Source organism: Mesoplodon mirus (assembly GCF_964341445.2).
Source record: "Mesoplodon mirus genome assembly, chromosome: 4".
Lineage (NCBI taxonomy): Eukaryota > Metazoa > Chordata > Mammalia > Artiodactyla > Ziphiidae > Mesoplodon > Mesoplodon mirus.
Window position 1 is genome coordinate 140,395,576 of NC_138979.1, and position 15,947 is coordinate 140,411,522.

The 15,947-nt window shown below is 41.7% G+C and overlaps 1 protein-coding gene across 1 annotated transcript; it reads left to right on the top strand.

Moving 5' to 3' along the window:
- The first annotated feature begins 281 nt into the window (after window positions 1-281).
- On the top strand, window positions 282-11,874 carry PTGER2 (prostaglandin E receptor 2). Its single transcript, XM_082618019.1, has 2 exons — window positions 282-1,342; window positions 10,493-11,874. The coding sequence occupies exons 1-2, from the start codon at window positions 500-502 to the stop codon at window positions 10,712-10,714; spliced, it is 1,065 nt and encodes a 354-aa protein (XP_082474145.1). The 5' UTR covers window positions 282-499; the 3' UTR covers window positions 10,715-11,874.
- The last annotated feature ends 4,073 nt before the right edge of the window (window positions 11,875-15,947 follow it).

Sequence of the window (15,947 nt, forward strand, 5' to 3'; positions counted from 1 at the left end):
TCTACCAGGGCTAAACTCTTCCCAGCGGTGGTCAGGCGGCCTGCGGGCATCCAGCAAGCCGAGCAGCGGAGAACGAGGACCGCTGCTCCCACCGTCCACCCTCGCGCCTCGCCCAGCGCGCACTCCGCCCCCGCGCTCCCGGAGAGACTAGCAGTGTGACGCGCCCACCTCCCGGCGGCTCGCGGGCTCTCGCTCTGGGACAGCCGCCCCCCCCCCCCCCCGGGAGACGTGGAAGAGGTGGCGGCGGCTCCCTGGGCGCGGGCCGGCGGAGGAGCGTGGAGCGCCGTATGGATGCGGCAGCAGAGCGGCTTCTCCGCAAGCCTTGGGAGACCCGGGCAGAGCCCGCCCTCTATGCGCGCTGGGGGCCGGCAGGGGGCTCTGAATTTCGGTCCCTCCCCTTTCCCTGGGTGTCTCGGAGCACTCCGGCTCTCAGACCCTCCTCCAGCCAGGTGCTGGCCGGCGGGAGAGAAGGACGCATCTCTTCTTCCGGCGCCCCACCATGGGCAATACGTCCAATGACTCCCAGCCAGAGAACTGCGATACTCGACAGTGGCTCCCCTCCGGCGAAAGCCCAGCCATCAGCTCCGTGATGTTCTCGGCCGGGGTGCTGGGGAACCTCATCGCGCTGGCGCTGCTGGTGCGCCGCTGGCTGGGGGACTCGGGGCGCAGTGCCAGCCGCGGGAACTCCATCTCGCTGTTCCACGTGCTGGTGACAGAGTTGGTGTTCACCGATCTGCTGGGGACCTGCCTCATCAGCCCTGTGGTGCTGGCTTCGTATGCGCGGAACCAGACCCTGGTGGCCCTGGAGCCCCAGAGGCGCGTGTGCACCTACTTTGCCTTCTCCATGACCTTCTTCAGCCTGGCCACCATGCTCATGCTCTTCGCCATGGCCCTGGAGCGCTACCTAGCCATTGGACACCCCTACTTCTACCAGCGCTGGGTCACATACCGTGGTGGCCTGGCTGTGCTGCCTGCCATCTACACAGTCTCCCTGCTCTTTTGCTCCCTGCCGCTGCTGGACCACCGGCAGTACGCCCAGTACTGCCCTGGGACGTGGTGCTTCATCGGGCATGAGCAGACCACGTACCTGCGGCTTTACGCCACCTTGCTGCTACTGCTCATCATCGCGGTGCTCGCCTGCAACTTCAGTGTCATCCTCAACCTCATCCACATGCATCGCCGGGGCAGGAGAAGCCGCTCCGGACCCTCCTTGGGCAGCAGCTGGGGCGGCCCTGGCAGCCACAGGAAAGGGGAAAGGGTATCCATGGCGGAGGAGACGGACCATCTCATTCTCCTGGCTATCATGACCATCACCTTCGCCGTCTGCTCCTTGCCTTTCACGGTGAGTCGCTCCCTTCATTTCCACAGAGGAACTGGGCAGCCTTCTCACACTCTTCCCTCTTACTCCCACCCTTTCCACCACCACACACATTTTGCAACTTGTAAAATTATGGCCTCATTTGTAAAGGGTCTATAGCCTTCCCCTCTCACTTCTCACCTTTGCCTCACTTCCTACTTCCCTAACCCCAGCAAACGGGCGTCTCTATGCTAGTGCTTCTCATTTACCAACACTCCCTGAAAGGGAGTCCTGGCTCTCCACTAAGCCAGCACAGACTGCCACCCTAGAGCCCGAAGCTGCTGTACAAGGCCAGTCTGGCTTAGTACCTGACGAAGAATCAGCCCCTTCCACCTTTGGATAGTTTTCAGTTACAACCTGACTTTCCTGAGCTGTAGTTTTCCTCCCGGTGCCCCCCATCCACTGGTGCTAGTTCTCCAGGCTCTGCCTTCTACTTCTCCTAGAGCAAAATGTAATACTCAACCCATAGCATTCCACTGAGAATGGACATTTAGAATGGTCCCAGGTGAGAAGGGTCCATGTTGCCAGAAGTCCAGAGCATTCATTGTCTTAAAAGTTCAATAAAACCTAGTTTACAGATTTCCCAAACTACATATTGGGAGTATAACTCTTTTTTGCCATGAAGATTCATGATATGTTCATAATGATAATTAGAGGAAAGGCTGCTTGCTTGGAGGAACCCCTTGCCTAGGTTCTGGGCTGGGTGCTGCCCTAGTTGGGGGCCACTTCAGTGGTTAGTTCCATGATGCTGTGAGTTTGAGCCTCCTAAGGTGTAATGTGGGTAGCAGAGCCTGGGATGTATCCGAGCATGTGCTGGCCTCTTACAGAGACATGAGAGCTCAGTTTTAGCAGCTCCACTTCCTAATCTTCAGAAGCACAAGACTGACCCTACAGGGAATAGACAGTTGGCAGTGACTCTCACCTGACACAGTCTTGGAGAAAAGAAAAAGATAAACGATGCTGCCACTGGTCAGTGTGACCTGTAGAAGCTGAAGAAGTAACTTTATCCTACTTCCCGCCTCCCTCACTGCTTTTGGTTATCTTCATAAACTCATCCATAGGGGTGGGAGAGGACATGGGATCCTAAAAGCCTAGATATGACCCTCCCCCACACACAGATTAACTCCCTTTCTTACCTATGTTCTCTCCTCCCTGGTCCCCACTGTCCTCACACTTCTGCCCCATCTTCTGTCAGGGTAGAAGCTGCTCTGAATCAATAAGTTACACTTTGAGAGGAATGAGGTGGAGTATGTAAAAGATGCCCTTTTATAAAATGAAGTAGGATGTGGGAGGCTGCATCTCCCATTCACCCTGAGCTGGGGAGTTTGCAACAGAAATGCTGTGAGGTAGAAACCAACATGACTTCCACACGTTTGTTTTGTTTTACTGGTAGAACAACATTAGGAGCTAAATTAACTTTTTGGGGTTGGGACTAGGATGCAGAACATACATGTATCTGTGAGAGAAAGCATTTCAAGTTCCACTAAACAACTTAGAATTTAACATGAGAGACATAAACCATTTCTGAATTGGGGGGTACCTGTTTTGGACTGGTGGAAATCAGGATGTCCGTTCTTAGAGTTTTATCTATCATTTGTGAGTGTGTATGTATAAAAATACCTTCCACCCTCAGCTACTTAAATAGCTTGGGAACAGGCTCAGAGGTGACCACACACTTGTGAAAAGGATTGTTATTCCCTTTGAGGAGGAGAGCAGGAGGAAAAGGTCTCCCCCTTGATCATGACGGACCTGCAGCATAAGCTGTATTTTTTTAAATAAAGGCAGTGATTTTCAATAGGTTCCCTTGTTTTCAAGTAAATTTCCCTTTTGTCATGAGAATTCCATCATTGCCATATGTTGATTTTCAGATACACACACGCACACACGCACTCGTTTCATTTACTATTAAGCCAGGGGCAACTCCAGAGTTGCCAAATGGAAGAACTAGAAGTCTGGTTAGAAAGGGTGGGCACGTAGGAAGTTTGCTTTGAAGCTGAGTTTTTATTTGAGTGCCTGTTTATGGTTTTGGGGGGCCAGATGAAGATTATGAGGGGGCTTTAGCTCCTTCAAGCCACTCCTTGGCATTGACAGTGTCAGCAAATATTATCTAGGGTCTCTTCTGCATGTATGCATGACAAAGAGTCCCAGACAAAGAGTGGGAAAAATGCCTAGTGTTAATGTAATCTAAAAAGTTGGCCAAGCTGACTTCTTGCCTTGGGGCTAACATGACACATTTTCCAGATGAACTACAGATAACCCAGTAGATGCAAAACAGATATTTGAACTGTACCCTAAATGGGAAGTACCAAGTCATCTCTCAATAGGGAAATTTACTTTGACCATTGACTAATTTTATACTAGATTATTGATACTTGTTAGTATCTTTCATTTACACAGCACTTTAAGCATTATGAAATGCTACACTATCCAGAATTTAGTTACTTCTTGGAAGGCTTATCTGACAATTCAAAACTCAAAGCTACTGAATGGTACGTTACATTCTGTTATTTCAGAGTGCTTGGCATGTGTCCCTGGGGGGTGCTTTTCCCCCATGTCCTTTTATTCTACTTGGCCCACACTAAAATTGTGGTCAGAAATGGCCTACACCAATCTCCTGCCCAAGGCAGGAATCATTTCCACATATCCTAACCCGGGCTCTGATAGAAAAGGCAAGGGCTTCTGGTTGCCTTCAGAAATTCTCCTGTTCTTCTAAAATAGCACACGCAGCCCAATAGAGATACAGCATGAACCACAAATGCAAGCCACGTAAGGAATTTCAAATTTTCTTGTAGCCACATGACAAAAAGTAAAAAGAAATAATTGAAATTAATTATTAATATATTTTATTTAACCCAGTATATCTAAAATATTATCGAGGCAAAATGTATCAATGTAAAATAATTATTAATGAACTATTCCAACTAATTTTCTTCCTGTGTCCCAGAAAATACTAGCAATCTACCCTGTCTCTGCCTCTTTCTAACTCGGGATAACAGAACTGCTTTCTGTGGCCCTCAAAGTGGGCCATGCCACTGGCCCAGCAAGGAGAGCTCACAGCTGTGTACCCAGTGGGACAACAGCCTAATCAGCACTCCAGGAATGAGAAGAGGGGAGTGGGGAATTGAGGAAACCTGAACTGCTAATGAATGTCAGCCGTTGTCCCAAGGTGTGGGCAGGTTACAATTACTGCTTCCTCCAAGAATGCCGGTCTAGGACTTTCAAAGTTTGGGAATTGAAACTCAAAATATTAAATGCCCAGCACGCTGTAATGAAGTCAAGTTCAACTTCAAATGTCATTATTATCAACATCAAAATGGCTAACATTTTTTTAAACGTCTTTATTGGCATATAACTGCTTTACAATGGTGTGTTAGTTTCTGCTTTATAACGAAATGAATCAGCTATACTTATACATATATCCCCATATCTCCTCCCTCTTGGATCTCCCTCCCTCCCACCCTCCCTATCCCACCCCTCTAGGTGGTCACAAAGCACCGAGCTGATCTCCCTGTGCTATGCATCTGCTTCCCACTAGCTATCTATTTTACATTTGGTAGTGTATATATGTCCATGCCACTCTCTCACTTTGTCCCAGCTTACCCTTCCCCCTCCCCGTGTCCTCAAGTCCGTTCTCCATGTTTGCGTCTTTATTCCTGTCCTGAATGGCTAACATTTTTGAGTGCTAATTTTTACATACATTAATCCATTATCTTCACAACAATCTGTCAAATAGGTAACATTTTTACTCCCATTTTACAAATGAGGCAAATAACTTACCCTGGGTCCTGCAGCTCATGAGTGAGTGCTGGAGCCAGGATTCAAAGCCAAGCAGCTTAAGCACAGAGCCTGTGCTTTTAATCACAATACTGTCAGAAAGTACTCATTTCAGGGGGAACATATGAGAAGATTAATCCAAGATTTATAAGAGAATTGTGAAGATGTTATAAATATCTGGCCCACTTTGTCTCTTAATTTCAACTTTTAGCTTTAAAAATACAATGGCAAAGACCTTTTTCTCCTTATCAGATCAAGGGGCCTGAGCTGGGGCCAAGGGTACAGTTTCTTTTTCCTTCTGCACTGACCTATGCATTAAAAGGCTGAGTCTGAGATTTTAGGAGATCGGCTAGTTTAAATGCTGGTCTAAATTAAGAAAGAATCAGATTACCCCTCACATAAAATTTTCTGTTGGTACACATAAGATATAACTGATTTTTTTAAAAAGCATTATTTTGGAGATCCAATATAAAGTCATGCATAGGACCAACAACATATTCCAAACTGTTTATGCACTAAAGGAATATTGTGTAAATTAATACATTCCTCATGTTAATCAGATGTTGTCATCAGTTCACAGTGATAAATATAAACTTTCTTCCTGAAATGAAACAGGACACAGGAAATATATCAGACCTCCATCCTTGACTCAGATACTGTTTGTCTCTTAATTTCCAACCCAAATCTAGCCATTTTCTCACTACTTTACTAATAATTGTGAATAACTTCTGGTCATTTTAAACTGTTTTCCCCATGCCATTAGGATAAAGTACTTACGCATTTTATTCAGTTCTAAAATTTCAAGAGTGAACCATTGACTCATTCTAAAATGTCTTCATCTTTAGAAATTCTTTAGGGCTATAATTTCTAGGTTACTCTGATTAGTGGAAATCTGATCTTTGAAATACAGAACAAACTCAAGTAAACAGTACTGGAGTTTCCCATTCATTCCTGGTACTCTTTATGTAAAATGTAATGTGAATGGGGGTTGTAAAACTGATTTGAAATTTGTCAATTACATACATGCACAGTATCACAATTCTAGTAGGGATGAAAGAGAAATTCAGAAATCTCTATGTATAACCAAAACAAACTTTGCCTGGTGATATTTTGAGTTAATATCCATGTACTACTGGAAGGCCCTTTATCATTCATACATCATCAATGATGTGTTTGGGGATTGTTGAAAGAGTTTTAACACACCTTACCTTTTAAGAGAAAGTTCTTCTATATGAGTGTTTTCACTTGACACCTTTTCCTTTGCCATTTGATATTATGAAATTGTGGTTGTAAATAATGACATAATTACACTGATTTTTAAAAATTTAGACAGCAAGAACTATGGTCCTTTTCCCTAAAGAGAAGTGGTGTGTTATGTCTACACCCTTGGTCAAGGTGATCATCACTGCCTGCCATCTAGCTGTGGAAAGCGTGGAAGAAAGAAAAGACCCAAAGAAAACCAAGTAGCTACTTAGATATAGCCATGGTTTTAAAATCTATAAACAGGAGCAATAATACCTATAAATCTTGGTGACACATTTGGGAAAAAGTCTCCTACAAACCCATAATCAGTCAGTGGTGAATTTCATGTGAGACTTTACATCAGAGGCTTTTTATATAGATGGTGGCAGAGTGTGTAGTGGCTAAGAGGAAAGTCTGGGTCCTGCTGCTATATTTGCATGGCTTCCCCACTTACCTGCGGTGTGATTTGGGACAGGATAACTAATTGTCTGAGCCTTGATCTCCTCCTTACTATAATGGGAGTAATAACACTTTACAGATTTGTATAAAGATTAAACACAACAAGACACAAATTGCTTAGCACCATGCCTGGCATACAGGTATTCAGTAAATATTAGCTACTCTTTCCATAGGATTCAGTTTCCAAAGGAAAATCATTTTATATTAATGACCAGGAACTGAATTCTGGAAGCTCCATGTCATTTGTTTGATTGGCCAGGCCTAAGTGGGTCTTTTGTTTTTAAGTGTGATAAATGAATAACTTTAAACTATTTCAATTTTGGGGTAAGGGTCTAAAGCAGTGGGTCTCAACTTTGCCTGCATATTAGGATCACCTGGGGGGCTTTAAAAGCCCTGACACCTGGGTTACAGCCCAGGCTAATTAAATCAGAGTCTCTGAGAGAGGGAGCAAGCTATCAGAGTATTTTTATTTCTTTATTTAAAAATTTTTTTCCATCAGAATATTTTTAATTATCCACAGGTGATTTCAGTGCACAGCCAAATAAATTTCTCATTTACTCTAAAATTCTGAACCCACTATGTAGTCACATTAAAGGTAGGAAAGTAGCTGAAACGGTGCCAGGTCAGTGCCAAGATAAAGTTTTCCATGGAGGTGGCAAGGATTCTATGGAAGACAAAAGAATACTAATTTTCCTCTGTGCCGCTTTCCAGGTATCACAACAAGCTCTGTATTCTTAGCAAAACCCTATAGAGAGAGTCTGTCCTAAGGAATTAAAATTCACTAGGCTGGTTTACATTAGTCCTTGGTATTTTTCTCATAGCAGATTTATTTGTAGTATGTGCAAAAGCATGTATAAATTCTACCAGCCTCTGAAGCTGAAGTCCAGAATATCACCGAAACATTATTCATTAATTGACTTCTATCCATTGTGTCAGCCTTTAATTAAAATCCAGAATCAGCTGGAGGGAGAGGGAATGAGGAGTTAGTGTTTAATGGGTACAGAGTTTCAGTTTAGGAAGATGTAAAAAGTTCTGGAGATGGATGGTGGTGATGGTTGCTGTTCCCTGTTCTTTTTATATGATGGTCAGTCAAGTGCAGCCACAAGAGGCGACAGGAGATGCTCCAGGAAACACAGTTTATCAAACTCACAGGTCTGAAAAACAGGAAGCACTGCGTAACGTGCAGGGCCACATGAGGAAGTACCAGTGCAGGTCAGGAGGAAAAAGAAGCAGGAGCTGGGGAGAGCCTGGGCCACGGACTTTACTGGAGTTTCTGAGGGAAAGGCAAGGCAGAGTAGGGTAAACAGTTTAGGACTGGCTATTTTGAAGCATTTCGACAGGCTCTAAGCTATAGGAGTAGCCCCTAGTCGCCCTGTACCAGGCCTTGGAATGATTAAAGCTGCCTCCTAGGGGTAAAGAGCCATACAGCGGAGCTCTGCATTGGTTAGTTTGCATATTAAGCGATTGCTCCTGGGTGAGCCCTAGGCTATCTCTAAGAATTGGCTAGCCCTGGAAGGGGCAGTCTCTCCCCAGCCAGAAAGTTTTTATGATGTCAAAACATCATAATATACAGAAAATAAAAATACAAACAGTACAGTTGCACAACAATGTGAATGTACTTAATGACACTTGAAAATGGTTAAAATGGTAAATTCTATTCTATGTATAATTTAAATTAAAAAGAAAAAACCCAGGGTCCACAAGATCGAAAATGGTGAACTCTAGGCAAAAGCCAAGAACCGAAGGGAAAAAAAAGGAGAGGTAGGAGAAGACAAAACTTACATCAAGAACCTCAAGGTTCTCTGAAGTATGTTTCTTTTCCAAGCGTAAAAGAGGAAATTATCTTCTACAACATATTGGCCACCTCCTGAAATGCAAATTTTAAGCATTTCTAAAAATTACTCAGCATAGTGGATAAAAAAAGGAAACAAATAGTACAGAATTGCTTCATCCTCCAAAACCATTTTTCACTTCTCATTGGTCTGTCACACTCTAAAGAGATCAGGAACTATGGTTTGGGTTATTTGCCACTGAAAACCTGACTCATCTTCATGTGTGACCCATGACACTAGAGGCTGAGCCCTCTCTACATGGCCCACTAGACAATCCAGTATTATATTCTTCGGCAAAATTAGATCTAAACTCAGCTACAGACTTTTTCTACAACAGAATGCTCAGTTTGTGTGTGTGTGTGTGTGTGGTGACTAATATATTTTAATCTATCGGGTTTATGTACACTGTTATCCTGAATTCCTGAACTTCAAAATCGCTCCTTAAATACACCATATAAGTACTATCAATTTCTCATCCAAAATAGTTTAGCTAACAAGAAAAGTATTGCTCCCTTGCATATCCCCACCTAACTTTCCTCTTCTCTGTATACTCAGGGACATCCACCATCAGTTCTTTCTTTCTTTTTTTCCTTTACTCATCTGCCAAGTCTTTTCTCCATTCCCATAAGCCAAGATTCTCTGGCATAAACACCTATGGCTGCCAAACCTTCCTGATATTGTCCTAACATAAGCAACCCGAAGATGACTACTCTTCTCCCTCCCTGCAATTTGCTTTGTATATCCAGTTGCCAGATGCCTGCAGAGTAAGTAGTGGGGGGAAAAGGAAACAAACCATTCCTTCTTCTGGCAAGGGAGAGTGGAGGAAAGAAGGAATAGCTCTCTAACTCACCAGCTGCCTTAGGTAAGAAAGTCCCAGGAGCTCTATAAACAACTGGTTTCAAACGACTAGGTGTCATTTACACGTTTCTCTCTCTTCTGTAAGCCATGTGGAAATGTTTGATCTTTATCAAGCATGTACTGGTCCATTCTCTGCAATCTGACCAAAAAGTTGTGTTGTTCCCTAAATATCTAAGAAATCGGATGAGAGCTGGTATACTGGTCTGAGGACATTGGGCAATGCGTAAAGATGTGTCAGCTTTCCGGTGTTTAGGGCTTTGTTCTGAAGACCTTTGGTCTAACATAGGCGACCTGGATGTAGCACACGGTGAGCACTGCTCTGGTGTCAAGGGACTTGGAATTTGTGTCCTGAGCTGGCCACTAACCAGCCCTGGGAACTTGGGCAAGTACCTCACCTTCTCTGCACCGTGGTGTCCTCACTGGTAAAATGGAGATAATAAAGACTGACATTGGGGGGGCACTTATTAAGTGAGCAGTTTTCAGTAGCTGACCTGGATGATTTCCTGTCATCCTGCCAACAACCCCAAGAATAGGTATTGTTATCGTTATCACCCATTTTAAAGATGCAGAAATGAAGGCACAAAGAGGTTAGTTTTCTTACTTATGGTCCCAAAGCTATCTGTGGAGCCAGGATTCAAACCCAGGCAGCCCAATGGCCAGAACACAGGCTCTGTTGTGTGCCCTCTCACTGAATTGTCGTAATGAAGCCAGATTCAGTTTTTGGAAGTAAATGCAACATGTTGTTATTAACTCACTTCCTCATCTGTCAGAAAGAGACAATACTTAGGTTTCAGAGTGTCTGTAAGACATAAACGTGTGAGAGGAGTGAGATTTTGCTACCTCTCTCTCACCACCACGGCCACACACAAAACACGTTTTGCTTTTCAATCTTAAGAAATTGCATGTGGTCTAAGCCTGTCCACTGCTACTATGTAAAACTAACATCCTTTTCCCCTTTTGCTTCTTACAGATTTTTGCATATATGAATGAAACCTCTTCCCGGAAAGAAAAGTGGGACCTCCAAGCTCTTAGATTTTTATCAATTAATTCAATAATTGACCCTTGGGTCTTTGCCATCCTGAGGCCTCCTGTTCTGAGACTAATGCGTTCAGTCCTCTGTTGTCGGGTTTCATTAAGAACACAAGATGCAACACAAACTTCCTGTTCTACACAGTCAAATGCCAGTAAATAGGTTGAACTTTGAGGATGGTAGTTAAGAAGTGCTTAGTTAGCCAGCATCTGGAAGATCATTTTGAAATGGTTCCTTGGAGAAATGGGAAAAAGTTAGTTTATAAATACAATGAAGCTACCCTAATAAAACAGAGTAAACAAACATTTCAGCAGTGGTTTGGGCTACAGACATGCTGACAAGGCACTTCGTGGAAGGTATCAGAAGGATCTATAAAACCTACCCTCAAAGAGCATGTTCCATGGCCTTTAGAGGAAAAACCAATTGCATTTAAGATCCAGTGCCTTTTGATTTAAGCTTTCCTGTTGAATGAGAAAGCATGTAGTTTTGTAATTTGTTTAAAACCCTAAATAGTTACTGTGTTTTCCATTTTAATCTTCTAGGCTAGTACCATTATAAACATACAGTGTACAGTCAGACCAGATAAAACTTCTTACGTATTCTCTAGGAAGTGGATATGTGCAAGCAACCAAGCCCGGTGTCTTGTGATTGTCCTTTCTTTGGACAATGAATCTGAAAACCATAGGTACTTTGTAGTACTGTATGTTTGTGTATGTGGGAGTACTCTCTTTTTACAACAGTATTACTCAGTATTACTGAGTAAGCTCAGCTCATTAATGTCAGCTTTTTCACCATCCACAAGAAGCTGTGTGTCAGTGTCAGGTTATTTATTTTATAACGTCTGCCGTGCTAATAGTAACCAAAAAGGCTAGGAATTTTCCTCTCAACAATAAATAGTAGACTATTAAGAGAGGTAATTCTGATTAATACTCTTCATTCTATTTCCAGGGAATCGTATATGTGGCTATGTCTGAAGCCAAATATTAGGATTAAAAACTGAAAAATCTGGTCAGTTCTTCAGATACACTGGAACTCTTTTAATGCTGATGTTGAGGCCATAACTAACATCTACTTTATAGGATGGTTGTATTGTAGCAAAATTCATCTGGGAAATATGGCTTGACTCATACTGTATAGGAAATCATGTAACAATGAGTCATATCTTAATATATTTCTAAATCTAAATGTTCGGCATTATGTAAACTTGACATAAAATATTTCAGTGAATTTACACTGTTTAGTCATATCTTAGTTACAGTGTAAACTCATCTGAAATGTTACAAAAATAAACTATAAAACAAAAAATTGAAAATGGGATAGTATGTGATGAATTCCCCCCAAACAACAATTTATGATTAGTGTAGATATAATAATTTTTAAAATGAGATAAAAGTGGAAATTTTTCATTTAATTTGGCAGGTTTTTAAAGTGTAGTTGTATTACAGATTACAGTTTGAAATATTCAATACAGTACTTGGTATTAGAGGATATTTTTTCCCTTATAACATGATCTTTGAAATAGTAGACACCTTATTTTTTTGCAGTGAGTGTTATTACAATATAGTTGTAATAAAAAACCAAAAAAGAATGTTAGTCTCATTGAGTTGCTTACGCAAAACTATTTCCTATAAGTGGTTATCAGACTAGATGATCACTTAGAAGTGATTCCAGACCTATCTAGAAATCAGTGTATTTTGACACAATCTATGTCAAATCATCCCTTATTTTAAAAAGAATAAATGAATGGTTTGCTTTCCTACTAATTTAAACAACCAGGCAAAGTTTAACTTAGCTAAAATCTGAACATGTAAATAAATCTTCCCTGTCCACCAAGTATTCTAGAGTTAAGAAATTGTTCTAAATAGCATTAACTAGGCTCATGGGTAATTCCTAAACATAAAACTATAAAGTTACTTTGAATCTGGAAGATTAATTTCCTTTATCAGATGACTTTTTTCCCCTCCAAATGAAAATGTTAAGTACAATCATTCACCGTACCTCACCACCCCCCAAAATTCTCAAATAATGCCTGAGAACTTAAAAACACAAACTTGGACATAATATCACTAGTGAGAACAAAATTTTCACTCTGTGGTCCCAAAATATGAGTTTAAGTCATTAAGAACTGATAGATTTCCAGCGCTTTGATTCCTAGTATATTCCTGTTCCTTGAACTGTGTTAAATGACTAAATCCTGTTATTTCATCTGCACTGAGATTTACATAGAAGGAATTGAAAGTTAAAATCCTATGTAATAGTAAACCGCTTACTATTAATGGAAATTTCAAGGTAATAGAAAAAATTACTTATATTGGATATGTAAATATTTTTTTAATTTTAAAATATTTTTAAAAATCACATCACATCAGACGTACCTATTTAAGTTTACTGACTCATTTTCAAGTAAAATAAAAAACACAGAATTTAGCCTGGTATATCAGAGAACTGAATTGTGACATAAAAAGACCTAGATTTTTTTCTTTGCCCCTGACAGTCAGTGGAATGAAAAGGGAGAAAGAAACTATAGTGGATATTCAACTCAGAATGCCAGCCCTAACTTTAGGTGTCCAGAAATGGGATGGGCCAAAGCAGTCTATCCTGAGCTGAATTTCCTGGATGGTTCACTGTGACCCCAGGTCATCTTTCCTAAGAGAAAACTGGGAAACTCTGGTATTAAACTGTGGCCTTGAATCGCCAAAGATCCTGATAGGGATCTTAGAAACTATAGAAAGCCTCCAAAAGACTTGAATCTCAAAGTGGTCTGGACCCATGACAACCTAGAGCCAGAGCCAGGCTCTAGAAACAGCACCAACCCAAAACCGCCATGCTGGCAGAGGCTGTGAGCCTCTGGGCAGGTGGAGGGAAAATCTGATCCACAACACTACGTTCTCAGTGTAATTCAGTTCAACTGTTGGTGCCCCTGCCGGCTCACACCAGTGCACTTTGAAAGACAGATTGCCCTCTTGCTATTGTAATGTCAGCTCTGCTTTGAACCAAGAAAAAAACAGCATATTCAAGTTTAGAATTCGATGACTTTGAAAGGCAGGGGAAGACAATTAGCTCACACTTAAGATGAGATTTTTTTTTTTTTTACTTCACCTAGCCAAATGTAGTGGTTTAAGCCAAAAATAATGGTTTTCTGAATTTGGAAAAAGCCCCTACTTGAGTCATTCACAGAGAAACAGTCTTCCCTGCAAATTTAATATGTGTGGACTTGCAATACCTACCCATGATGACAATCTTCTGCCTTTATGAAACACAACTCCATTGGAATTCCTCTCTGATTGCACGTTCAAAACATACCTATAATCATTATACTAACAGCATTATCATTGATTTTTTTTTATTTAAAAAGCATTTGATCATCTGAAATACACACTATGGAAATAAATGTCATTTTAGCAAGTCACAGAAGCTATAGTTTAATTTATACACGGGAACAAGGCCATGTATTGGGCATTAATTTTTATTTCAGAAAGTTACTTTATTTTCTGGTAGGTATTATGATTTTTATTGCAAATAAATTTTCTTGAATTATATTTTTGTATTTCCTTTAAAATGTATGTACAATTAAAGGTCAGTTTGGGTGGTTTAATTCTGTGATCTGTGTGTTTCATTTTTTAAAATATGCCAAGTCAAACAGATCAGTGATGATTCCAGCAGAAAGAGCTGGCACATTGAAAAGGGTAATTGAGGACTGTTGACTGAAAGGAATATTTACAAAGGGAAGGGCAGGGTTAAGGGAATCAACAAGGGATGGTGGAGGAGCCCTTGGAAGCTGTTACCACTCCCAGGCCTGAAGGGACAAGGGAGGAGCCGTGAAAGCTGTGTCCCACACAACAGAAGCTATGGCCTTAAGCAGGGAAGCATAGCTGCTGCCGAACCACAGGGAGGGAGGGAAGGGACTACCTTCCTGGAAGATCTTCTTGCTCTTCTGCCTGTTCCTCCCATTGGCCAAACCCAACTATAATCCAGAGAGTAAGGGGAACCTGGGTAATGCAGCCCATGAAGACCACAGTACAGGTAGAGAGTAGACTTAGAGGGGCAGATGAAGAATATCCAGCATAAGGAGATTAAAAATATGTTCTCCTTTTTAAAATTACACCAACAGCTCTGTGGTGACCTAAATAGAAAGGAAATCCAAAAAAAAAGGGGATATATGTATAGCTGATTCACTTTGCTGTACAGCAGAAACTAACACAACATTGTAAAGCAGCTATACTCCAATAAAAATTTTTTAAAATAAAATAAAATTACACCAACACAAAAACTGAAAACACAGAATGGGCAGCCTTTCTTTCTGCCTTCTACTCCAAATAGATATCCTCTAGCAAGCTTGGGGAATAAGCATCAGCCCCATGTGTATGGAAAGGGGTAAAATACTATAGATTCCCTTACCAAAATATTTATCCTAGGCCCTGTTCCCTTAAGGCTCAGCATTTACATTTATCCAACCCGGAAGGCAGTTTATATGATTGGAGGAGAGAAAGGAGATCCTACTGAAGCATCTTTCTGCTTTCCCTGCCCACAGCAGTACAGAGTAATAGCTCTTCCTAAGCAGAAGAAAGGGTGATAGTCACGTATACTGGTCTAGCAATCAACCGAAACTTACTTTTAAGAAGGACCACAGGAGTGAGAAAAATCTAGAAAAATATCATTTAGTGCTGAGGGTAGGCCATATTCCCAAAGCTGGGATGTATCTACACAGCTATTGTAGAGAAAGAGTATATATAGCAATTCAGCAACTCTGCATAGTTTAAAATGCTGGTAAAAATATCAAGAAAAAGCAAATTTTAACAAAATGGAAAAAGATTGGACAAAGCAAGGCTCCTAAGGCCCTCTGTCCATGTTGCCCTTACTGCTACCACAGGATTTGTCTTTACTCCCTCTTTAGTCTCCTCCCTTTATCCCTTTCTGGGGTGTCCTGCATTTTTTTTTTTACAACTTTATTGGAGTATAATTGCTTCACAATGGTGTGTTAGTTTCTGCTTTATAACAAAGTGAATCAGTTATACATATGCATATGTTCCCATATCTCTTCCCTCTTTCGTCTCCCTCCCTCCCACCCTCCCTATCCCACCCCTCCAGGTGGTCACAAAGCACCGAGCTGAGCTGATCTATCTGTGCTATGCGGCTGCTTCCCACTAGCTATCTACCTTACGTTTGGTAGTGTGTATATGTCCATGCCTCTCTCTTGCTTTGTCACAGCTTACCCTTCCCCGTCCCCGTATCCTCAAGTCCATTCTCAAGTAGGTCTGTGTCTTTATTCCTGTTTTACCCCTAGGTTCTTCATGACTTTTTTTTTCTTAAATTCCATATATATGTGTTAGCATACGGTATTTATCTTTCTCTTTCTGACTTACTTCACTCTGTATGACAGACTCTAGGTCCATCC